Here is a 27,282-nt window from a genome sequence, read left to right on the forward strand (position 1 = left end):
AGCAGAGATTACTAACAGAGATGGCCCAGATGGAATAATGAAACATTTTATGAGATACTAGATGAATATGCATTTAGACTAACATGGGAATGTTATGTATCTTCTGTCTATTTGAAAAGAGGAAAAAATATATTATGTAATTTTTTAAAAATAATAAATGATTTTAATTAGATATATCATGAATCAAATGTATTTCTATTTAAATCAATCAGGTTAAAAAGCATATATATATATATATATATATATATATATATATATATATATATATATATATATATATATATATTCTTAAGAACCATACATATTGTTTTTAAATAGTTTAATATATTATTCAGTCACATACAAATCAAATTTGAAAGACGTACCTTACATTTTGCCAAATGGTAACAGCCTTTAAGGAAAAGTAAAATGATGCAAAATCATGTTTCAAGACTAATAGCTCTTGGGGGTTAAAAATACTTATTCTCTTAGTTTACTTCAAAATTTATCAGCAATTGTTGTTATTTAAAATAAATTTAACACTGCACACAAAATTTTGTACTAAAAGAATTTTACTATACAGCAATTTATGATAAATTAAAAATAATACTTATATTGAAGCTTGAGATTAACACTTACTCAGCATAAAGAATTAAATATGCAGTACAGTCAAAAGTCTTTAATCCGGACTCGTCGGGACTTCGGCGATTCCGGATTATACATCATCAATTTAAATCTGGTAAGATGGCATGCAGAAATTATAAAATTAAAAATATGAAACCGTAATTTATGAAATAAAGAACAATTATAATCTAAAGGGTATCAAAATTTACAAAAAAAAAAAAGCTTAATATTTATTTGTTAACTTTATTAAACATTTCTTTCATGCATGCGTAAAGCATACATTACGCATAGTCGAAATTAGAAAATTGCAACCAGAAAGCTATTTGATGTGTATTCGTGATATTTATAATGAAGAGGAATTTGATTTAAATCATATCAAAGACGGAGTACATGAGATGAAATACTACATTTAGTAAGGAATTATAAGCAGAATAAAAATAAAAACATGTGCCCTGAAGATGAGGATAGTGCTGACAGATCAACTTCCAGTTCACTGTGCGCCGCAACAGCCCCTTCCCCCCGCAGAGCAGCATGAAACTGATAAACAGATTTCCGAATGGTTAGAGAAACAAAGGATATGCCTTTATCCATTTTTTTGCAGCAATTCCACTTTTTGTTTGATGGACATTAAAATACGCTTTCGCTTTGTAGATCCTTTGGCAGCTCCAGAATCGGAAATTCTTTTTGACATAATCGAAAGTTCAAGCTTACTTTTATAAAACTGCTCTAACAGTCTGCAAAAAATAATAAGCCGGATCCAATTAGAAGATTAAGGAACAACGCAATCTGCAACATTAACTGAAATAGATAATTAGATCATTTTAGCTTAGCTTATGCCGTCCGTTATACATTAAATGTGCATGCATAAAAGTATTACGCGCAAGCGCAAATGCTACGCATGTGCAGAAACTTTTTAGCTTTGAGGTACGGATTAAAGATCTTTGACTGTAGTTAGTTATGAAAATTATCATATCTATCAGTATTTGAAAACCTCAACAAAAGTATTTCTCCACTTTTTGTTTGAACCCATATTTTTATAACTAATGTCTTATTTTTCATTCCTGTCAATATAAAAGGCTGAGAAATTTATAATGGAAGTGCAAATAAGTCTTCCATTTTTTATCAAAAATTGGGCATTAATTATGAAGGATCAGTACATTATGTTTTATTCAAAGTATTGTCCATTGCTTCCCACCTTTCAGGCAGAATATGGATACCCCGTTGGAAGAACGCTTCATCGTTCGAAGTTATCCACAATTCAACCCAATTTTTGGTGCTTTCATATGTTGTGAAATGCTGTTCAGATACGCTATGCATTATTAATGGAACAAGTAGTAATCTGAAGGAACAATGTCTACTGAATACAGTGCGAGGGGAGGAACTTCTCATTTTAGTGTTTCAGAGCAGGTTTTGACTGGTGATGCAACATGTGCATGATCATTATCATGCAGAATAATAATTTTGTCATATCTGGAGCGGTAGTGAGTGCATTTTTCTTTGAGTTCTCGGCTCAGTCTCATCAATTGTGTTTGGTAGAGAGCCCCAGTAATGGTATCATTTGATTTGAGCAACTTATAATATATGACACCAAGCTGATCCCACCATATACTATGATGATGCTTTTTCCATGAATATTCAATTTAACTGTCCCATGTTGAAGCATGACCAAGGAGTCCCCATGATTTCTTCTTCTTTGGGTTATCATAGTGCGTCCATTTTTCATAACCAGTGACTATATAATAAAAGTGACTACAAAAAAAAAAAAAAAAAATTTGTTTATGCCTGGTAAGCAGCATTTCATGTATAAAAAATCAGCGTTCAACATTTCTAGACTTTGGTTCCTAAGGAACCCAATTTCCATGCTTTTGAATCCTTCCCAATAATTTTAAACAATGAGAAATTGCTTGTTGAAGTGACTCCTAATGTAAGTGCAAGTTCTGCTTACATTTGGCATGAATCTTCCAAATCTGCCTTTTCATACACTTTTATTCTTTTGCTCTGTTCTTTGATGTCTAATTCATCATTCTTAAACTTTTGAAACCACTCCCGACTACTTCTTTCACTTAAGATAGCTTCACCATATGCTTCTACAAGCAATCGATGCATCTCAGCTGCTAATTTCTTCAATTTAAAGAAGTAAATCAAAAGTTTCCCCAAATGACATTAATTTGGTTCAAAACTCAACATTTTTGCATGAAAAAATATATAATGCTGATAAAAAATCACTAATCTTTCAAGATTTTGTTGTTAGCAAATGTCCAAACTTATTATATAACATTTTGCATCAGACAATTTTTACCACAACTTACTAGTGGCACTATTTTTTGTCAAATGGTAGAGACTTGTTTGTACTCCAAATATATCATAAGCATTAAAATTTATTGTTTCAGAATTTATATTTGGAAAATTTAATATCAGTTTTAACTTGTATATGAATTTAATTACATATTTCACTTAAGAATTTAACATCGTTATTAAATTTCATCTAAAAACAGATAATTTAACCTTCTGGAGATGGGATGGCCATTATAGTGGCCATAAAGCCCTCACTTTGAAAAGACGGGGGTTGTCCACTTTAGTGGCCATGTCTTTTTCCCCCATTTTCCAGGCTGAAAAGTGGGGTGAAATGTCAAATTTGACATCCCTAGGGTTTTAACCACTTATCTCTTTCAAAGGTTTTCCTTTTGCGACATAGATGCACCTCTCTGAGAATCCATTAAACTACACACAAGAATCTTTGTTGCAAATAGGAGGTAATTTCTTAAAGGGGGGAAAACATTCGGTTCAAGATTCCCCGTCCTTTGGTAGCTTTTACTGCTACCAAAGCCCTGGCCTTAAAAGGTTAATGGAAGTTTTCAAGATCCTTAAGAGGTTTTCAGTTTATACAATAGCATAGTTATATATGGACTAAATCAAATATTATATACATCACTCCTAACAACAATCATAAATACTGTATACATCAATACTTCATTATTGTAAGCATATAAAGAGGGATGTTGACCAGCCCTGAATAAGGTATAGAAAATGCTAAAGCACATGATTATTAGTTACTACACTAAAAATGTTAGCACTGAAAGTGAACTTTACAAAATATGTACGTACCCTAGTAGTGAGAATATACTACACACAAAAGAAATGTAGAACAGTATAGAAAAATGAGATTATTTTGACCACTGAATTTGTTAATTATAAAGCATCATTTGCCATTGAAGCTATAATGCAAAGGGAGGGAAAATGCTGGATGGAGCTATAATGCAAAGGGAGGAAAAATGCTGGATGGAGCTATAATACAAAGGGAGGAAAAATACTGGATGGTCAAACCTGGTTAGTGAACTATTATAAATCAACTTAAATCAACTAGCATATTAAATGAGCCAACAGGTCACCAGAAAAGTCTCTAATTTGACTGTATATTGGTCTTTCAAGCAAATGCTTGGTTACACTCCTCAAATTAATGTGCAGGTTTTGCAAACAATAGTATCAATTTGTCCCGTTTGGTTAAATAGCAAAGAGTGGCTTTCCTACAATGAATCATGGTTTTGTTCTATACAGTAAATAGTTGGCGGTGGTACATTGAATATGAAATCTTTCAGAACAAATCGACAATATGTACCTAAAAATGTAGCAATGTGCATGTAGTATTACAGTCTGGGACATATATTCACGGTACTCTTCTATAAAGCAACCCGAATGCAAATGGTTGTCTTTCAGTTATTACAGCTCAGATACAACTGCATATGACAGTTGTGTTCATGGAAGGTAATAATGTCTATCAACATCACAACATCTAATGTCATAAAACCAAAGCTATCCCACTGATGATATCACTGCAATTGACACATTAAAATGACAGACATTTTAACAAGAAATATACAGTATTTGCAGAATGTACTATAATCAGTACAGTCACAGACATCTGTTGTAATTTTTAGTGAATTTTATAATTTTCACCAGCTTGTTAATCAGCACTGTTTGCTGTAAAAGTTGCCTATCTTAGATACTACAAAGTGGTTATAATATGAATGAATACTGTATATCCCTTTTAAACACTTTTATTTGATAATTTTTATGCATACATTTTAATAAAAGATATTTTTAATGCCTCTGAGAGCATATTTCACGCATTGAAAATCGGAAATACGCTTTAAAAGGTGTATTTTCATGCACTGAATTTTTAACAAAGGTTTAGTTTAAAAAATACATAGTGCCCCACCGAAATTAACAAATAATATTTTTTTCTACTCAAAGCACCCCTGAGACATTTTCGCCTGACTTCTCCGCGACAAGGAATATAGGCATGGCACTGTGCGGCGCCGTGCTGACTTACCTATCACGACCAGAGGATAGAAGAAAGAAATTAAAATTTCATTGTATATTTACGAGCACTGATTTCATCACGCATTCCATATTACTGGATGGTCATTCGAATAGTAAAATTGGTTATTGACACACGTGGTTTGGGAGTTCGGTGAAATTTCAAATTAGGAGCTGGAAAAATCTTTTGCACACTTTTCAGAAAATTAAAAGCAAACTAAAAGCATATATAAAGGTAATTAGGTTTTTTTAAATTTTTCTAGCATGGTTTCTAATATGCCTTTAAATTATTTTTATGCTTATAGAGTTTGCATTTTTAATTCTTTCACTATTCGGCACTAGTCAGAAAACAGTCGAAATTTTACCAAGAACTACCAGTGCAAAAATAAAATTTTAATTCCAATCTTCTTTTTAAAAAATCATTATCTTCACTAGTCTTACAGCGCAAATCTGGGTGCTTTAATGCTATCATTTCGTTTAAAAAAATAGCAATTTTATCACGTTTTTCGGTACAAAAATTGCAATCGCATCCATAATTGTCAGCTGTGATAAATAGACATCTCCTTTTGATCTTCTAGTGGGCAAATCGGGACTTAACTTTCTGGTTATATGAAATTAATTCGTCAAGGAGTCACCCCATGCGAAAATCGATATTTAGCTAACATCTATCTATTCAAAAATCAGTATTTTGCATAAATTTTGAGATTTTAACGATTTTGGGGCAAAAATAAGTACTTTTTCAGATTGTACAAACCCTGCTGTAAATACCTGTTTTCTTGAAATATTCTGTAGGAGAGAAGTATAATTTTTACTATTATTATTGTTTTAATTTGATGGAGCGAGATCGCCAAACTCATTACTGATTTTAACTAAATGTCGCTCTTAAAACGATTGTAATTTGTATTCGCGATTATAAGATAAATTCGTTTCATATAAAAATTAATATTTTAAGCGAAATTAAGATCACATATGAAGAAAATTTTAAATTTAAGAAACTCCATACAGTCTGCAAAACGAAACGAAAGTTGCTACAAGTGATCAGCTTTTGGGAGAAGCACATCAAAAATATTTTTTAGCTTCTAACTAGTTAATTTTTTTAAACTATTTAATTCAATAGGGGGTCCTCTTGAGACTGAATTATTATTAAATTAATTTATTATTCCAGAAGAAAAATTAATTTAAATATTGAAATATGAGTTCTAAATCCATCAAGGAGTTTTTTATAAAAATGCTGGCAAGCCAGTCAACCAGTGAGTCAACCAGCTCAGAACCGTGGGCTAAGAAACCAAAGATTGATGAACAACCAGAAGAAACTTCTAAACATGATAAGTTTTTAAGTAAGTGGCTTAATTTCCTTGGGTCCTCTTCAATAAAGAGGAAAATAAAATGTTTTGTGAAACATGTCAATCTGCCAGTATGAAGAATGGCGTGGGTGTGATGGGGTTCATCATGTTTCCAAAGAAGTACTCTGTCTCGCCACAAAAAAACTACGGAACACAGGCTTTCTTTAAATGCCAAGAAAGATGCTAAAGCTCTTAAAAATATCATCGAATAGGAAAAATCTACAGCAACAGATGGCGATTTGGCAATGTTCAAAACTGTTTACACTATTGGAGAATAAGAATTTCCTTTAACGAAATTTAAGCCTTTAATGATGCTTATGAAATCCTATGGAAATGAGACTGTGAAAGAGGCTCATAAGAATTTATCTCAAAATTCAGTTACAGACATAACTGAAGCTATTTTGGAAGTATTAGATTCAAATTTCGATGAGGATGTTTCACAAAGCCCCTGTATTTCTTTAATGATAGACGAATCAACAGATATTTCAGTTGACCATAAATTAATTATATATGTGAAATATTTGAAAAACAATGAAAGTCAGAACAGTCTTTGGCCAAATTTAAAACTATCGGGTGAATGCAATGCAGATGCACCGAAAGAAATAATAATAAAGTTTCTCAACCAAAAAAAAGTACCGTTATCAAAAGTCGTTGGCCTTTCAACAGATGGTGCTGCTGTTATAATAGGAAAAAACAACGGACTTGGCAAAAAATTTCAGGATATGATACTTGGTTTGTTGCACTATGACTGCACAGTTCATCGTTTAGCTTTAGCTGTTTCCCAAGCTGCTGATGGAATATCCCTATTTCAAAGCTGCCAGAGAATTTTAGGTTCATTGTATGCTTATTTTCTCGCTTCCAATATTAGGATTGAAAAGCTGAAATTGATGCAAGATGTGTTAAATGAGCCAAACATAACTCTCAAAGACATAAATGTTGTTGGTGGTTGTCACTTGGGAATGCAGTTGATGCATATCATATCAATTATGATGCTGTGATCCTTACACTGACAGACATAATCACAAACAGAAAAACAAGCAATAAAGGCTCAGGACTACTTAAAACAATGCTCACAATTTTCATTTGCAGCCACCTTGTTATTTTTGAGAGATGTGTTACTGATTATGAACAAAAACAGAAGAATTTTTCAGAGCAATGATGTGAACTTCTCTGTGTAGGTTAATAGTCTAGAATCAACTATTAATTGCATGCAGGAAATGAAAAAGGAGGAAGGTCATGGCACTCGTCTAAAGGAAATTTTAGAGTCTTCTCTTAAAAATGGGTATTATCGAGTTCAAAATATTAAATTATCTGTTTCTACTAAATCTTTAAATGATTTCATGAGTGCTAAAACTGCTTTCTTGAGTGCACTGATAGAGAATCTGCAGGAAAGATTTAATTTGCAGCAGATGCATATTTTGCAGAATTTTGATGTTTTGTTGAATCCCTCTTGTGTCAGATTGGAACAGTATTATCAAGAGTGGAGTCTCTAGATAATGTTATTAAACATTATTATAGGCCAGATTCTACTTCGGTTTTGGGTGTTTCAGCAGAAGAATTAAAGCAAGGGCACCTTGAAGTAGTGTTTTTATGCATGCTACAGAGAATTCAAATTTAAACAGTTTGCCAATTTGTTGTTCTCATCAAGTTTAGATGGTGAACTCTTATATCTAGCATTTACAGCCCTGGCACAAATAGCCGTGTTAAACTTATACCTTTGTCAACGGCTGTTTATGAAAGAGGATTTTCTACTCAAAATAGGATCAAATCAAATAGGAGAAATAGATTGGGGGAAAAACAACTGGAAATTCTAACGAGAATATCTGAGCAAGGCCCAGATTTCAAAGAACAAAGAGAAAATGTTTTTTGTGATTTTAATTTTGAAAGAGCAGTAACCTTGTCTTGTAGAAAAATCAGAGAAAAAGGAGGTTAGAATTGTAATATAACCAAGGAAAAATGTTTTTTTGTGACTTTTAGTAGTTCCAAGGAAAATTGTTTTTTGTGAAAGAGCTGTGATATTGTAAGGAAATCAGGGGGAAAAGAAATTAAAATTGTAATGTAACCAAGAATAAATGTTTTTTGTAACTTTAATTTTGAAAGAGTTTTGATGTTGTAAGGAAATCAGCTTAACATTGTGGAAAAATCAGAGGAAAAGGATATTAAATTTGTAATATTAAATAAATATTTCATTTAGAATGTTTAATGCAAAATAAATTCTTTTATTTGTAATGTTTAATATTGTCTACTAATACTGAACATATGCTATAATTGTCAAAAACCAAAATAGCATCCTCGTTTTTTTTTATTTCATTTTGTCCATTAAAAAAGTTTTTTTTATAGGAAATTTGTCTCTGTACATGTAGTTTATGCTATTTCCGTGTTTCACTCCTCCTAAAAAAGTCAAGGAGTATTTTTACTCTTTCAAAAAAATCCTAGGAATAACACTGACTTTAATTAATTTACTTATACATATCAATCTTAATTTATTTATACCAATTTTCATTTGAACAATTTAATGCATGTCTTATATCATTTTATTCTTCACTTACAACCAAAAATAAACTACCAATAAAAATTATAAAATGAGATTAAATCATATAAATAATTCCATATAATTTACTAAGATAAGCTTTACTTCTAACTCTTTCTCTTTGTCTTGGTAACGTGTCTCATTTTCTCTTAGCAAATCTTTCAACTGCTGGATCAATAAAGTTTGCTGCTCAAGCTGCTCTTTATCAGCAGATTTTAAGGCTTCCTCATCAACCTTTTCCTGAAACAGGGAGTAAATTCTTGGTTTTCATAAAAAGTATAGAATTTTAATGCCTGCGCATTATTATAATTATCAAGTATGTATTAAAAATTAAAATGAATTGAAACAAGTGTGTAAGTGCATCATAATTTCTACAAAAATACTTACTCATTCCTGCTATCAACAGGAAATATCTGCTCCTATGACTAGCAGTCACTGCAGTAGACTAATTCCTGGGAAGTCAGAATATGCTCACATATTGACTTCACAATGTGCTTAATTTAGCGATATTAAAATTTTTCTAGTCTATCAATTCTAGGTTTATCTTTCTCACCAAATTTTGCCCTTGCACTACTCCCTTAAATTTACTCACTTATAAACTAATTAGTGATCTTTCCATTTTTGAGATTAAGTATCAAGCTATCCCAAGCATTCAGGTTTGGGGACAAGTGCAGACCATATCTGCAATTTTTTTTTATTTTAATCTCTGATTAACTGATGACTGTATTTTTCTATCACTTGCATTCTATTAACATCTTTGTTGCTTTAATAACATGAATAAAATCTAGTCTGATGAAAAACACAACAACTAAAGATGGCAATTCTGAAGACAAGGATTATAATTTTGAAGACAGTAAATATGATTCATTAATGGAAATTATAATTAAAAAACAGAAACAGAATTTAAATTGCCAATGATTTAGCCATCGGTGGTCAGATCTGGATGAGATTTCTGAGGAAAATATCCACATTTTTTATAGGGAAAGATTTGTTCTTTAAAGAAGAGAATCTTATATTAAAAATGCTTGTGAAATCGCTGACAAATAATTGGTTCCCACATTTTAAGATTATATTAAAGGACTATACAAAGCAGGCCAAACGTTACAAAAGAAGTTGATTATTAAGTTTTTAATTAATTTGTTATTTTTTTCCTATACATATTTTATAAATTAGATCTTACAGATTAACCATAGAAAAATTTACATTTGAGAATTGTGAAATTTTACTATCAATATAAAATATCAATAATTCTGACCCAATAAGGCCACAATTTAATGGTTCAGACAAATTTTTTGAAGATGGCACAGATGACTTGCTCAGGTAAATTTTTAAGTGAAGAATAACCTTCTGAAGTTATGACACAAGCTGTTCATGGCATTCTTCAGAGCTAGCAACTTTTCCTTATATACTTATCTCAAGCAAAAAATTCATGTTAACATGTTTAAAACATTAAAATAACTTTTTTTTAATTGCAGCCACCTGGATACTTTCGAGCATGTGGTGCCTTGCAGTCCAATAAAAGAAATTGCCCCTATAGTTGGGAGAGTCATAAAGAAGTTCAAAGAAAGAACATCTCACAGAACAGTACAAGAAAAAAAGACACTGTCCAGTCATTGGAGCAGAGGGGCACATAGCACACAGTCTGGGGAGTCAGCAAGTCAAAATCTAAAAAGATGAGCCTGTAAGTAATCATGTTGAAGGGAGCCACACTAATAGCTCTTGGCAGAGAAACACAGATCTGTTTGTCCAATAAGGAACACCAATTCTTCACAGCTAAAACATTCCTGTAATGACAGAGTCTAGATTTATAGATGCACTCTTCTAATAGTCCATTTGATGTTTCTAAGAGGAACATGTAATTCAGGTTAATTAAAACTACAACTCTCCTTAGCAAGCTCACTGCCAGGAGTGCCTGCTCATTGCCAGGTATATCGCTACAATAAGGAACCCATTACAAAGCATTCCTTCCTGACTCAATTAGAGAGCTAATCAGTAATCTGCACTCAAACTCATTGAATGTAAGGTCAATATAACCTGTAACAGTTTGAATGGCAGTCTAAGAATCAACAAACAGAACAATATTTTTATCAGCTGTATTTTTAAGCCCTTCACAGGTGTATCATAAATGCATCAATAATTAATCCTCTTACACTACGGCGCACTACTTAGCACAATTTATCTTGGAAACAGTGCGTTGTTGTAGTCATATGATCTGGCAGGATGGGGTATTTTGTGCTGAACTTTAAAAAAATTAATAAATGTTAAATACAGAATATCGAGAGATTCTGAAAAATTAATCAAAATTTAAATGAAAAATAAAATATTTGACTCATCTTGATGAAATGTTGTACAAAACATACCAAAGTCTATATCTAAATGTATGTAAAAAATAATAAAATACATGATTAACTATTAAAGTATAAATGATTCAGAAAGGAAGCAGTGTTTGATACTCTAGTTGCTAGCATTTCTTCAGTTGTGAAATACATCTTAAGGTTAAGTCTAGGAATCCCCTTATTTTAGGCAAATCTACAGGAGTATGTTGATTTTGGATGAAGATGGATTTTCATTTATCTTTTGTTCATAGAAATTATTAGTTTCTTCAACTATTATGTTCATTAGATCATTATAAAAAAAATGGTGAGAAATCAATTTCATTCGCATAACTTTTAATTAAATTTACTTCTGCAATTCCCATAAATTCATGAGGCTTCAAAGATTGAGTTCATAATGGAGCATCCACTGTTGTGCTGGATTGTGACATGAAAGCAAAATAAGCTTCTAATTTAATCTCTGACAAAATTTTGGTATCCAAATCACTATCCTCACTTTAGATTTAAGTGTCAAAAAGGGCTCGTTTACAATTCAAATATACTCCTCTTCCATTAAAAACTTCTTTTTCTTAGACATCGCAGCATCGGTTTAATTATCTTAACCGGTAGAAAAAAGCTTATGTCTGCTAGCTAAAGAAGATGCAAACTGAATACAGATGGGTGTTGCTAAAACCACAGCTCCATTCCCAGTTTTCCCATGGGCAAAAAAAAATTGAAGCATTGGAAACTGGCCAATGTTTATATCCCATGAAGCCTCAATTGTGGGTCAGCTGCATTTTGTTTATTTTATATCTTTTATATTTTCCACTCATACATCTAAAAGAATCATTAGAAACAGAAAGCACTTCAAGGACACAAAGTCAACAATGTATATGTTTAAATTAGCTAACCGTAGTTGACTTAAAGCATCATCTAGTGATTTAAAAAAATTATAAAAGAATGTGCAAGTTTGAGAATACATGTATGATACACCTGCCTGGAAGATCAATGCAAGCAGCTATGCAACAGTACCTCACCGGGCTGCTAGTTACATTTGGGACTGATGCCTATGTGACACACTCGTTTCCAAAAAGTTTTTCCTTTCAGCAACATGCTGTCACGAAGGGGTTAATGGCATAGAGGGGCATCCAAATAGCATGCAATTCAGCATCAAAGTTCTCACAAAAGTGTCCAACTGCCTCAGTTGAAATATAATTCTGAAAAGACATTAGCACCAGCCCCTCCAGCCATCGCAAAGTCATCAGTATAGATACGAGTCCAATACGCTGTAGGAGATCTCTAACACATAGTAGACAGTGCTAGAGTTTTAAGTTCAACATGGAGAAAAGAACTCTTTTTACTGTTAATAACTAAGTCAAAAGCTGCTCTCGCATAATGCAAAAAGCCTGGAAAGGTATAAGGTTGAAAAATAGTCAAATGATTTTAAGGGAAGCTCCATATTTCTTGATAGTTGATCAAGCATCACATGAAAAGAATTTTGTGTCTTAAGTCTAAATTGAGCTGGAACATAGGCTAAAAGGTGTATTTGCGAAGGAACCTTTAACACATAGTCCAAGCAGCCATCAAGCAGTGATCATCCAAATTAGGTAGGCCAATCTGCAGTTCCATGGCTGCCACAGGTGCAAAAGCTGCACCAGTAATGAGCCGAAATGCATGGTTTTGGACAATATTCAGTCTTTGTAGAGTGGAATCAGATGCTGTTATAAGTAATTCTGCACCACAGTCAAGAAATGGATGGATGCAAAAGATGTAAGTTGTGATAAGTACATCCTCAAAAGATCCCCATTTCATGCAAGCAATTCTTTTTAAGAGACTCAGGTGCTCAGCTATTCTTTCAGTCATTCTAGATACCTCTCTATTCTAGTTTAGTTTTGGGTTCAAATCATTCCACAAATAATAGTAAAATATAATAACAAATAATAAGAATGTAAAAATCACCTAAGCACTGAATGAAAATATATATTTAGCAGCTGTTCTGGAATATCACAGAATACTGTATGTCATGTTGATCTGCTAGTGGCTGTCAAAATAAAAAGAGGGCCCGAACAGCCTACCTTGATATTTCTTACATACTTATAGCAGAATGAAGAAGAAACTAATTAAAAAAATGTTTGCAAGCAAGGCAGCAACAAAATACATATATATATATATTAATTCCTAGAGCCCATTGCACATTTTAGTGAGGGGAAAAATACGTTAGCTGGATTTCTAACAAGGAAAACACAAAACATTACAGTCATACTCAATAAGTCTGACTTTCATCAAAATAAGGGTCCGAACATTGGCATATGATGGAAGAAACACCTCAACAATTCATCAGTTCGGGGCACTTTTCTTTGATTTCTGCTTTTAAAACTGGCATGTGGGAAATTTATTTTTCTGAATTTATAATCTGATTTGGTGGCAACATTTCATAATATAATCCATTTATAACCCTATCATATACAAAGCATTGCTTTTTGGAGATATAGCCTCTCTCTCGATGTTTTTAGAAGAGGTTCATTTGGCTTACCTCTATCTTGAGAGATTACTATACAGTACCAACTTCTCATTTACAGTAATGTGTCATTTCAATAAGCTTCTTTATTCTTTTTCAGCAAAGACTCACATGGTGAAACTCAAGCAACCATATTCTGCTCAGTTAAAAAATGAAGTGCCTAATCATAGTAGCTTTTTCAAATGATCATATACTGTATTTTTTGGAATGTATAGTCTGTCTGATAATTTCTGAACTTTATACTGCAGATTTTAAGTTATAACTTCTTTGAATAGGTCTTTGTTAATAAAGGATAGTCATCCAGAATGGGCATTATCTTCCAGGCTGAAATTTCCACAAATTAAATTTCTCAAGCCGCTTTGAACTGTGTTATCAGAAACAGCCCTTTGATCCATATATACAAATTTTATGAGTAGTCTAACTAGTATTTTTTCCTTTTCTAAAATAAAAGAGCCTAATATGACAAAAATGAACTTTTATGGTCTTCATTCTTAGCACTGCAATGAAAAAAAAATATGCCTTAACACAAGCTAGAATTATGCAACGCAAGTAAAACAGACCATAATTAAAAATCCTTAATTAATTAATTATTAATTCCTTCTTAATCCTTTATTAATTAAAAATTAATAAAGATGACTCTGTATCAGCAGTAATAATATAATTAGAAGACAGCACATTTAGATTTGAAATATCTTCCTCGATGATCGAAATATCTGAGATAAATCACCTCAAAATATACTCCACTTATTCTAATTAAACTAACACACATGTATGCACTCACATCATCAAAAAATATTTCTTAACACATTCTTCAATATACAATTATCACCTAAATCTTTACATACAAAAGATTACATTTCCACTTTTTTACTGTTTCTTAAGCCTTTCAAGATGGGTGCATCACATACATACATTGGCCACCAAATGTATCACAGAACTGTGTGCATCATATATGAACCACTGTTTAAATGCACTGTCAGGACACGTATACCACATACGAATCTTTAGATAGAACGTCTAATTAATTTTTTTTTCCATTAAATGCAGTCCTATTTCAGTCATGGTAGAATTTATCAAGAGTGGAGAATGTTGACCTCAAGACCATCAAGATATTTTTTATTTTCAGTACTTTGTTTCAGAATCAAAGTTGAAATTGTGAGTTGAGTAATGTAAATAAACACAGATGTTTGTTAATTGTGTCAGCTGATATCAACACATGAAGATGTTCTCGATGCTTCTGAATTCATTTTTTTTTTATTATTACAATATGGCAATATATGTTCTATTGTTTTAGAGGTTTTATTCATTCCTCTTAGAGTTTGGCTAATGTTGAGGCAAATATTTTGTGCATTGTTTAGTAAACATTTTTATACTTCAAATGGCACAGAAACTACTAAGTTTTCAAATTAATTCTGACAACTGAGTGAGTGTTCCTCACATAACATAATAAAAATTGGAATAATTGGACCCCAAATTGAATCATACGAATTTTTTTTCCAAAAGTTAGGTTTAGCAGTACTAATTACCTGTCCCAACACGACAGTGCATCCTGTTCGTATGCCATCTTAAGAAAGTGGTTCAGTGACTGGTATGCCAATCCCAAAAGGGTTAAAGACTTTCCTCTCATACGACTTAATCACTTTAGTTTAATTCCTAACATATTATTTAAACCCCTTAACTGGTCAATTTTTTACCAGAAACGTTCATAAAAAAGCATATTTTTTATTACATATAACTGAATTCTAAACTTGTTATATAAGAAAAATGAAAGAATTCTTTTTAAATTTTCATAATTAATGAATTTAAACATTTTTTAAATTTTATATATTTCTAACATTTATGCCCCTATTTGTTTGCTTTTTGCAATCACAGAGTACATGTAATGAAGACTGTATTAGAGATCTCATGAACAATTATCTAAAAAAAAAACTTACCATATATTAAAAATTCATACTTTTCAATACCGTTTCCTTTTTTGTGTGGTACAGTTTGAAACACGGTGTTAGGCAAAGTCCTACATCACAATCAGGACAGAAATATCATGTTTCCTTTCGAATTCTCTTTCCATTTTCATTCCTTTGGAAACAGCCAATAGCACATTGTCTGGCAGATCTTAGTTTCTTCTCTGTAGGAGCAATAACTTCTATGAATTGTCTTTCTGTCAGTCTCAGAGGATTAGGCTCAGAAGCAGGTCGTCCACATTTGAGATTCATTCCAGAATTATATTTCTCAATAATTCTGTCAACAAGATCAAGTCTGAACTGTAACTGAACTTTCTTCCTCCTTTCTTACAATGGATGACATATGAGTTCCATATGGCAATATTAAAAATGTGGAAAAGAAATTTTCTGTAATATTTTTTCCCTCTCTTTCTAATGACCAAAATTTTGGTCATGCGATCTACTCCTCCCATTGTGTTGTTATAATCTATAACAATTTTTGGTTTTCGTTTCATTTCAGAGCAGACTTGGATTTATACCTTTTCAGTATTGTGTATTGTTGACAGTAATAAAGCATTTTTTTTTTTCGGTCCATTCACTTCATCACAGTAACTTTTTCTTTCTGGAAGGCTATAATTTCTCCTACTTTTAGTTTTTTCTTCTGCATTTCATTTGGGACTTCTTTTCTGTTTAGGTTCAGAGTGCCATATGTATCAGTTCGACAAGAAATTAATTTGTCAGCTAATTTTGGTGAAGAATAATAATTACTGTTGTAAGACAGTACCCTTTATGAAGTAAAGGCTGCATCATTATCATAACAACTTGTGAGGAAATACATAGATTAGAAAACTCTGGGTTCAGAATAGTGTCTTTACCTGTATATATTATTATAGAACACACATAACCAGAAATCGACTCACACAACATGAAACATTTTATTCCGAAACTTGCTCTTTTTAGAGGAATAAATTGCTTCCACCCTAATCTTCCTTTGAAAAGCATAAGGCTTTCATCTATCGTTACATCACGTTCTGGTTTCACCATTGAACGAAACTTCTCATTCAGATATTTATAAACTGGCCATAAATTCACAATTGTGGGCATTCGAGATTTTGAGCATCAAATATTGAATTACCTGAAAAATGTAAGTACCATTGCAAAAGAAGAAATCGACATGAAACATTATTTGATAAAAAAAGGGTGTGTATGTGGAATGTCTTTTGCTCCAGTACTGATCAATTCCAGGTTTTTTTATAATTCCCTGGAGCATAGTGAGGGCAAAAAATATATACATTTCTTCCACAGTCATTTCTTCCCAAAATTTACTTTTTAAGAATTTTCCAGCAATGCTTAATTGGATGCACTGTTTTGCATATTTATTTGTTTCTTCTACAATTTTAGTCATCAGAGAAAAATCAATAAATGTTTCATAAAACTGTAGCTCATTAAAACTATAATCAAATTGTACATTTACAGCTGGAATACCAGTAAAATTAAACCGGGCACATGGAGGAGGTGGATTTTCCACATCAGTTTCGATAAAATTTCTATCAGAAATCAAATCTTCATCAGAGCTGAACTCACTATACGAGTAAGCTGAAGAATAATCCAGAATATTACAAGACAGTTCTGAATTTGTATCAGAATTATCAGAAACATCTAACAATAAAGTTTTATTGTCAATTATATCATCCATAACTGAGATGCTTTGAATTCACAATCAGAAAACTGTACAACAAAAATACCAAGAACAAACAATGCAAAGTATTGCAGACTTTGGTAACAAAGGAAAAAACCAGTTTGAATACTTTTCAATGACATGGACAAGCTGCACCATCTGCTGAAATATGTTAATACTAAAGATTCTCTCTCAGTTAATTAAAAATATGGGCAAACCCAAACAAGAAAGAAATGGGAAAATCAGATGTGGCCAAGTATTAGTAGCCCGTACACTGTACAGGCAAACCAGTTAAGGGGTTAAGACTATATTTTGTAATTTTTGAAAAAAAAAATTTAATTCAACACAATTGAGAAATCCTTAAAAATTCAGTTACTTGACTATTTATGTTGAAAAGAATGGTACGATACTTAAATCAGAAAGAAGGGATATCATATTAAATATCTGCATGCATTACTTCTGTATATTATATTAAGAAACAAAAATTCATATTCAAAAGTGTTTAAATTATATACAAACACAAAATTTCTTCTACATATATATCCATATGCTATAACAGAAAAATAGTCTGTTCGGTGAATCTTTACATTATGGTAACTTGGTGATTTTTTGGCGAAAATTTGGCGACCAACTCTGCTACAGCAACAGGGGGGGACGGCATTTTGTTTTCACAAAGTAAAGGCTTTTTTTTTTTTTACTCAACATTTTTTCCAACAATCTGCTAGCCGAATTACGCTTATACTAGAACTTTTATGGAACAAAAATGCTTAATCATGACAAAGATTAGGTGCGAAATTGGGAGAAAGTGCAGAATCGCAAACTGCTTGCCGCGTTTTTAAGAATTCGACATACACGGTATCCATGTGCACGTCGACCTATTTTCACTTAAAAGAAATCCCAGAATTGCACAAAATGGCATTGCGCATGCTCTTGACTTTTTATATGTACACATCAACCTATATTCACTTAAAAAGTGAAAGAAAATTGACAAAAATCCAATTCTTCTTACTCTTGTAAAAAGCACGAAACAAATAAGTGGGCGATTCTGCACTTTAGCAGTGAAATTGTTTCTAAGTGCTTATTAGCTAAAATCACAATCGGAATTTTCCGGAAGATGTCACATTACATGTCTCGTGATCTCTCATTTCTCTGAGACAAAATAATCTGTGATTCGAACTGTGTACTTCTCAGATTATTGCTAAAATCCTCGCTAGTAAAATTTATTGCCTTACCAAAATGTCGCCAAACTACCTGTTACCATATTCTAAAGATTAGCCGTCTGTTCATACAACAGCAATATCACAAACATCATGCACAAGTTCAAATGTAACTATAATCAAAGCAAAAATAGTAAATGTGAATGTTTACAAGCTCAGCTTCAGTTGATGCAAGGCCAGCAGCTTGAGACAATTTGTTCCACATAATAGCTCACTGTTGTGAAATATTCAATTTATCTGGGAGGAAAAAGAAAACAAAATTCTAAAAAAAAAAAAAAAAAAAAAAAATCACATCAATATAAAACTAGATAAATTCACAAATAAATAATAAAATATACTATGAAAACATATGCCCCACCTAAAGAGACATCACTAAGCAATAAAACATTTGGTTGGTCTATATTTATATAGGGTGCTCCTTGTATTATCTTTGTTTCATTTATCACCACATTGTTGTTTCATATATGGTAATCTGAGTAATTGAATGTTACGGAAACCCTATTATGATGTGATTGGTTGCATGATTTAGGTGAATTCGAGTGATTGAGGAAAATATTTGTAAGTGCTTATTTCTGTGTTGGATGTCAGTTAGGAAGTATTTGCTTATTTTGTGCTGTACACTGTAAAATGGCTGTATGTGATGAGTTTAATTTAAAGTTTCTGTATGATTTGGAACGAAAGGGAAAAAAAAAAAAAAAAAAGTATTAATTGACTGGTGTGTAAATGAAGGTTTACTTAGTAGTCATTATAAGTGTCCTCTTCATATGAAGGAAACATGCAAAGATCGTTCAGATGGCTTTGAATGGGTTTGTCGGAAGAAAGGTTCATACAAGAAATGCCCCCGACAGTGCGGCACTACGAAGGATATTTTTTACTCTTATTTTTGTAAATTTATATGGTGACGGCAGTATGCTTATTCTAGTTGGATAATTTTAGAAAGTTTTTCGATGCTGTTAAGGTATTTAGTATGCCACAGAATGAAGACAAAGAAATTTCTACATATTGGCAAACTTCTTAATACACGGCAACCTATTTAACTTTCCCTTTTTACATTGTGAATGAGCAGGAAAAAAGTCACATTGTTCCTACTTTCAAATAATTTTAACAAAGTGCCTAAATTACATTTGAGGTTATTATCACTTTCAAAATATATGGCAAATTTCAAAATGCGACAATATATAAATTCACGCATATCTTCACAAATTTTGAATAAAAAACTCTTTTGCAGGTACACTTAGAAATACATCAACTTTAAGACGACGGTAAAAATTTTATAGATTATAAATCACAATTTCTTCAAAAAAATTATAAAAATTATTTTTAAATACAAATTTGAAAAATAAATTATAAAAAAGTGTGAATTTTATTTGGAATGAACCTAAATTTTGAAATAAGAAAGGAAGAATCAAATAAGTTTAATCAAAAAAGAGAGATTCATAAATATATACCAAATTCAATTCACATTGAGCAGCTAAAAGTTTGAGAGCTAATTTTTTAAAAACTACTCATGCAATTTTAACAAAATTTGGTAGTTTCGCATAATTTGAGTCACAGATTTGAAATATGGGAAAAAATTGCCATGTCCTTTCAGAAAAATTCCAGTTTTGTGTCAAAATACCTATATTAGAACAAAGCCATATTTAAATCTAATACATATTCCAAGTCGCGCTATCAAGACATGAAAAACCTATTTGTCAATCGGCACAGTAGAATGAGAGATATAGAACTGTCCAATTTTTTTTTTGGCTGATCTTTGGAATATGGTAACTGGTAGTTTGGCGACATTTTCGAGGCGATAAAGGTTACTACCTAGGACTTTGGTAATAATGTGAGAAGCACTCAGTTCCAATTACGCATTATTTTGTGTGAGGGAAATGAGAGATCATGAGATATGTCATGTGACATTAATGGACGAATTACAGTTGTTTAATCAGAAAAGGGGGGAAATCTGGAAAAAATCTGGAAATTTCGTATTTAGCTATATTTTGTGTTGTGTGAAACATGACATTAATGGACGAATTACAGTTCTTTAATCGGAAAAGGGGATTAATTTGGAAAAGCTTCATTGTGTGTTGTGTGAAATAGTGTTTATTAATTTTTGGATTGCATGGCGCCATGTAAAGTGAATTCTAAATTTTTAATGCCTTTATCTGATAATAATAATAAGTTGAGATTGCCATGTCCAAAAGGAAAGGAAAGATATTACAAGTTTAAATGGCGGTGCAAGAAATATGGTGAAAATGGACATTTTGTGAAAAGGAGTGTAAGGAAAGGTACGTGGTTTGCTGAAAGTAGTTTGAGTATAGGTGAAATTTTATTAATTTCTTATTACTTGGTGAATAGACTTCCAGTTGACTACTGGATTTAGGATTTAGAAATTAGCAGTAGTACTGCAGCGACGTAATGAAGATTCTGAAGAAGATTAGGTAAGTTAGTATTTTTAATCATTTGAGGATATTATTTTTATGCATTGTTCTAAATGTAAGGAGTAAATAAATTAATGTGGTATTATTGGAAAATTGTTATTAGCAATGATTTAGTTTAAAGTAATTAGGATTGTAATCTAATTTTTATTAATTTAATGTATGTGCTTATTTATATTTTAAGTAGTGTTTTTAATTTAATTATATTTTAATTTAATGATCGTGATTTTGTGAGTTATATATTTGTAGTATTTTGGAATACGTTTGAGTAGTATACGTTGAGTATTTTCATGCAGTTTCATGAAATTTTTCTAATTTATGAGAAAAAAGCAGTGTACATGGGTATAGTGAAGAGTGAGCGCAATGCCATTTTTGTGCAATTCTGGGATTTTTTTTAACTAAAAATAAGTCGATGTGTTTAGTGATATTTTAATTAAATGATAGTTATTTTGTGAATTTTATGTTTGGAGGAATTTGGTATACGTTTTAGTTGAAGTAAACGTGCATGGAAATAATTTAAATATTTGACACTAAGTATTTGTAATGTTTGCAGTATGAATTAATTGGCGACGTTAAATAATATAATAGATAATTTAGAGGTAAAAGTTTTTTGATATTTTATTTATTTTATACGTGGAAATGCTCATATTTGGAAAGGGTATATACTTTTTTTGCGATAAGGTAATTTCATATATGTTCTTTTTACCAGGTTTAAAGATTCAGAAAATTGTCATGCATTTTCGTGAAATTTTTCTAATTTATGAGAAAAAAGCAGTGTACATGGATATAGTGAAGAGTGTGCGCAATTCCATTTTTGTGCAATTCTGGGATGTTTTTTTAAGTAAAAATAATAAGTCGACGTGTACATGGTTTATGTGTATGTGTTATTGTGAAAAACGTGCAAGGAGTTTGCGATTGTGCACTTTTTCCCAATTTTGCAGTGAATATTTGTCATGATTAAGCAGTTTTGTTAGATAAAATTTCTAGTATAAGTGTAATTTGGCTAGTAGATTGTTGGGAAAAGTGTTCAGTAAATAAAAAGAAAAGAAACATGTCTTTACTTCATGAAGGCAAAATAGCGCAGGAAAAAAAAAAAAAATAGAGGGTTGCTGTAGCAGAGTTGGTCGCCAAATTTTCGCCAAGTTACCATTATCCAAAGATTAACCAATGAAGGTAAAACATCATGCAGAAATGAACTGGGTGGTGGAGAGAGATTAGTGTAAAAAAGATGTAACTTTAAAACATAAATTCTGATTTGTATAATAATAAAAAAATTGTATTTTTGATACATATAATTCATTAAAAATTAAATGCCTTGTCTCAGCAGTTACATTTTAATTTTCCATTGCTACATATGGCCAGTGATGACAGCTTTGATAGTATGGTTCTATAGTATGTGCAAGCCCAAAAAAATATACTTAAAATATTGAAAACTATAATAAAATGAACAGCAGCTGACTTAATTCCTAGAATAGGGTGAAATAAGGCTCCACTTAAAAATATGAAGCTTACATTGTTGTAGTTACGATTACAAATGAAGTATGTGGTTTCAGGTTAATTAGGGTCATAAGAAATGACTTGAATATATATCGTAGCCCATTGTTTTCATAAATATTTATATGTAACAATAAATATGCAAATAGATGTCTTTAAAATAAACTGAGAAAAAAATTTTATCTGCATTACTATACTTTTATTATACATATATGACAAACTCACCTATCACTACCTATAACTTATCTACTCAGGATGATGCAAAGCTTAGCACAACCAGTTCTAGAACAGAGCCTGATTTTCACTGAATTAGCAAAATGTTAACTAAAATAATCTTAGCAATATATTCTTAGTTAAAATAGTCTTAGTTCAGCAAACAGGCTATTAAAAATGTACTGCAATATTTATGCAATTTTATCACTAATTAGCAGTCAGTTTTATCACTTACATAGCAGCAAACATTTTTAAATGGAAACTTGTATAACTAACTCTTACTACGTTTTCAACTGAAAAACATTATAAACTGTGAAAAATTCTATGTTGCAACATTTAATTTCAACACATTAGTAAACTCAATGTACGTTCATGATGATAGAAATAGTTCATTTTCAATTAAATCTAGAAGAGATTCCTTTCCTTGGAAATGAACACAAATATTTATTCTTATTTCAGTAAATCATACTTTTGCTGAAGCAAGCAAAGTTAGCTTTCAAAATGTTTGATGAATTATTATTTATCTAACATACTTCTTCATTGAAATTATACTAAGTTTAATCCTTAACGGCCACAGAAATATTCTCATGAGTATATTCTAAATATGACACTCAGTTAAATGGTTAGGTAACTTGTCTGCACACTACTTGAAAATAAAACACACACGGAGAAAGATGAACTATCCTTAAACTATAATTGCTCTTAACACAAAAAAAAATTTGGGTATATATATAAAGAAACTTAATAAGAGGCAAATTCACTTCGGACCTTATCAAACTATCATGAAGTCTAATGTCATATGCCCACTGGGCTTTATTTTCACGAGCCGGACAAATCGCGCATATGCGCGATATTTCGGCAATAACCGTGCAGACCAGACCAGACAACAAAAATAATAATAATAATAACCAAATTTTTATACATGGATCGGTGTAAAAGTGAGAATTTCAATTTTCAATAGACACAAATCTTTTAACATATGTAATAAAATATATCGCATACCATGCTATGGAATTTAAACTAACTAATTAATTACATTAAAAGATTTGAATTTTAGTTGTTAAAAGTAGTACATTTGAATTTTTTTTGGCGCAACTTACATCATAAACATGATCCAACAATTTCAATTCCACTATAAACTGCATATAAATGAACACATAGTTTAAGAATTAATTTCCATGGGTTAATAATGACTTCGCGAGCTATTTACATTCTTGTTGTCAATATTACACTACACATGAACGTCACCATGTTTGTTTACTCTCGTACTTGCTGTTGGGAGCGATGCCATTACGGAATTTAAAGGTCTCACCGTTGGAGTCTGGTCGGCAAGTGCTTAAACACTACGGCATCTATCAGATCCTACTCTTTTTTAGACCATTGTGATCTGATCATATTAAAAGATACAGACGAAATTTCGCTAATCTTACTTTTCTTTTATCCGTTTTTCTATGATTTAAAATTAATTTATAATGTTTTTATACTCTTTAAGGTTATATTCTACGGAAGTAATGATCACCTTTGATTTGATGATTTTACGTGTTTTGACCAAATATAAGAGTGCATTCAAAAGAAAATATTCTTGTATTCAATCAAGTAAGTATTTCCTTTTAAATTTTATCACGAACCTCCTCCACTCGATCCTCTTAACAAATTCATTCGTTTGTCCCTAACCTTCCTTTCTCTGATTTTTAGAAATTTGTTATAATACGTATTTCTTCCCCTCTTTTGAATCTATCTTGGCTCCAATCTCAGTTATATCTTTTCCCCTCCCCTCTATTTAAAGATTTCCCTCTGATTAAGAGGAACTTATATCTTATCTATTTATAACATAACATATATATTATAAATATATACTGAGATTGATATTTTTCTCACATGTATCCACTCATCTATTTATATATATTTTTGTGTATGAATTTGGCCTAAATGAGTTCATGCAAAGTCTTTTCAGCTCTCAGCGAAACAAGAAAAAGATGAGATGAAAGATTACATAACAATTTAGATCAAATATAAAATAATGAGCAGGTTGCTGCCGAGCTCCGGGAAACTTCTTTCAGTCCTCAGAGAAAATCTCAGACGAGAAAAATAAAATCCATCTTCACTTTTGTTCATTGCGAATGCCATCTTGCGGAGACGACATTCTTAATGAACGATAACGATATTTTTCTATGTTGAAGTTGTGTCAAACCTTAGTATCCCATTCTACGAAATGGAATTCTTAGAAATGAGATATCAGCGTTTGATACAACTTCAAAGAAGGGAGTATCATTATCGTTCATTATTCTTAATGAACAAAAAGAAAGGTTACTCTTATAAGATTTGTTCTGAGGAGTGAAAAGAGTTTCCCCGAGTTTAGCCAGCCCCACGTCTTGTTATCTGATCTCTGATTTAACTATTACCTTAGCTCCGATTTGATCTTTCAAATTTTCTCTAAGGCTGAGAGGTTTTCCGCAAGCTCAGCCCAACGAGATATATACTTCGATCCAGAAGGTTCTCCATCCGTCCACGATCCAGAAGGTTCTCGCCAAATGTGCCAACACTGCTGTTCCTTGACATTTTATGGCAACCCTAAAACTGCTTTGCGGAGAAGCCGTCTTACCGCGCCTGTACATTTCGTAACAATATAAAAAAACGTTACATTACAGCTCAGCATCACACACTATCTCGTTTTCCCTCGTACACAACGATCCGTATTCGCTCGAAAACAAATCAAAGAATTGCACAAACTCGGTGTCCATCAACGAGATATATACTGGTAGAGAGCTTATAGCAACCTCCGACTGGTTCCAACATTAGTGTTACGTGACTGCTGGTCGAATTCCGAAAGTCCGGAAATACTTTACATTCATTTCTATGGGACGAAAGACGCCTGCTCTGCTTGGTCACATAAAATTTAATAAAAAATGGTTATCCGCTGCAGCGCCTATGGATGTAAAGAAAGTTTTGTAAAAGGGGGACCTGTAACCTTTCATAGCTAAGTTAAAACTGCATGATTTATTATTTTACTTCCAGTATTTTTGTCATTTTACTATCTCTGTTGAATTGGTTGGAAAGTTTCAGCCATATTGTATAAGAAAATTGCCGCTGTATATGACATTTTCAGCATGTATTAATAGCATCAAAATGTAATAAATACTGTAACATTATTTACTGGAATCACCTTTTACAAATAATTGCATTTTATGTTCTTTTTCCGTGTACTCCGTTGAAATAAAAAGCTGCGCCAATTGGCGCTAACCTTTTTTCGCCAAATCGTACGCGTTTTGGTTTCATAAACAAGTACTGCCTGCAATTAAAAAAAAAAAGAAAGAAAGAAAGAAAAATGCTATTATTATTAAATTATTGAGATAAGATTGTGCGATATGTTTACTTTGTTAAAAAAAAAAAAGAAAAGCTAATTCAAAATCTATAAATGAGCTGAAAATTTGTATACTAGTATATCTTAGCTAATAATGCATGAATAAATCCTAAATTTTTTTAATTTAGCTAATGTATAAGAATGATCTGGTAAAGCAGGAATAAAGTGGCCGTGAATTCGAACTTACCAAACATTATAAGGAATAAAATGGTAACTCGTTAACGTTAATTAAACTCGTTAATGTCAACAGATTGCGTATACTTAAAAGTGCCACCTATTTATAAATTAATCACTTCAATATTTGATTGCAGAGTTTTTGCTTTCATAGTAATATTTGTTTAATTTAAGATTTTTTAAAAACCTTTTCCTTTAAAACTGTTTTTTAGCAACATAAATATATCATAACTATAGAATTTTCTTTAATTTAAAATGAGGATTACGTGTGTATTAAGATATTTAGTAGGAATTAAATTTAAAAAAAAAAATTCTTGAAAACAGGCCTTAACTTTTTGTTGCATACAAACAGTATATATATATATATAGTTTGTCAAAAAAAAAAAAAAAAAAAAACCATCAAAACTATATCTGAGTGAACTTTTGTAGGTTTGAATGAGGCTTTCATCATTATATCTTTACTAGTTTTTACTTTCTATTCATAAAAGCTTTTTTTTTTTTTTTTTTTTTTTTTTCTTTTCTGTGAAACAGTCAGTTTTATTAAAGCCCTGTATTTGTTAAAATAAAAGCATGTATTTTTAATTTGTAGTTTGTATTTTATTTGCACTGTTTTATGTATTGATTTTTTAAAAGTAAATATCACATTCTTTATATATCTATAAAGATTTCCATGGTTTTACAAGCTAACTTTTTTTTAAAAAATTTATATTATCTCAAAAAAAAAAGTCAAATTTCTCATATCAGAGCCTTATATAGGGTATTGTATTTCATAAAGTTCTTCATGTAGTATATAATAATGTGTAGTTTCTATATTTCAGCCAAATTGTGTGTTTTTGTTTTAAAAAGCTCATTACTTATTCACATATCAAAAATAGGAAATTTGGAATATACTTGTCTACCAGTTTGAGTAGGTGATTTTTGGTATTTGTTCCCGATATATTTATAGTAAATACTATATTTAAATGCACATTTTCGTAATCTGTTTATTTAATTGGGATAGAGGAATAAAATATAATATGTATTGTCATGTTTGAATTTATAATTCTGTAATAAAATTTTATTTTGGAAATGTACATTTTACAGCTGATGTGCAAAATATGAATTCTTACTAAATTTAATGTATAGCAGCATACAGTTAAGGCAGTAGCTTCCAAGTTTG

At 31.3% G+C, this 27,282-nt stretch overlaps 1 protein-coding gene across 2 annotated transcripts in view; it reads right to left on the reverse strand.

Annotated features, from left to right (window-relative positions):
• The window catches only part of LOC118192388 (uncharacterized), a 166,753-nt gene extending 142,886 nt beyond the window's left edge, over positions 1 to 23,867 (reverse strand). Inside the window, exons 1-3 of one of the 2 annotated variants that reach the window (XM_085822103.1) lie at positions 23,689 to 23,867; positions 18,610 to 18,695; positions 8,899 to 9,033 (exon numbers count right to left, since the gene is read on the reverse strand). In XM_085822103.1, coding sequence (XP_085678229.1) covers positions 8,899 to 9,033; positions 18,610 to 18,663 — 189 coding nt within the window. In that variant the 5' untranslated portion in view covers positions 18,664 to 18,695; positions 23,689 to 23,867. Of the gene's footprint in view, positions 1 to 8,898; positions 9,034 to 18,609; positions 18,721 to 23,688 lie in introns of both variants that reach the window. The other variant, XM_085822102.1, reaches the window with a different exon arrangement.
• Positions 23,868 to 27,282: the final 3,415 nt, after the last annotated feature.

Source organism: Stegodyphus dumicola, chromosome 8, assembly GCF_044657685.1.
Source record: "Stegodyphus dumicola isolate Sdum_Otavi_A_Nest chromosome 8, ASM4465768v1".
NCBI classification, from domain to species: Eukaryota; Metazoa; Arthropoda; class Arachnida; order Araneae; family Eresidae; genus Stegodyphus; species Stegodyphus dumicola.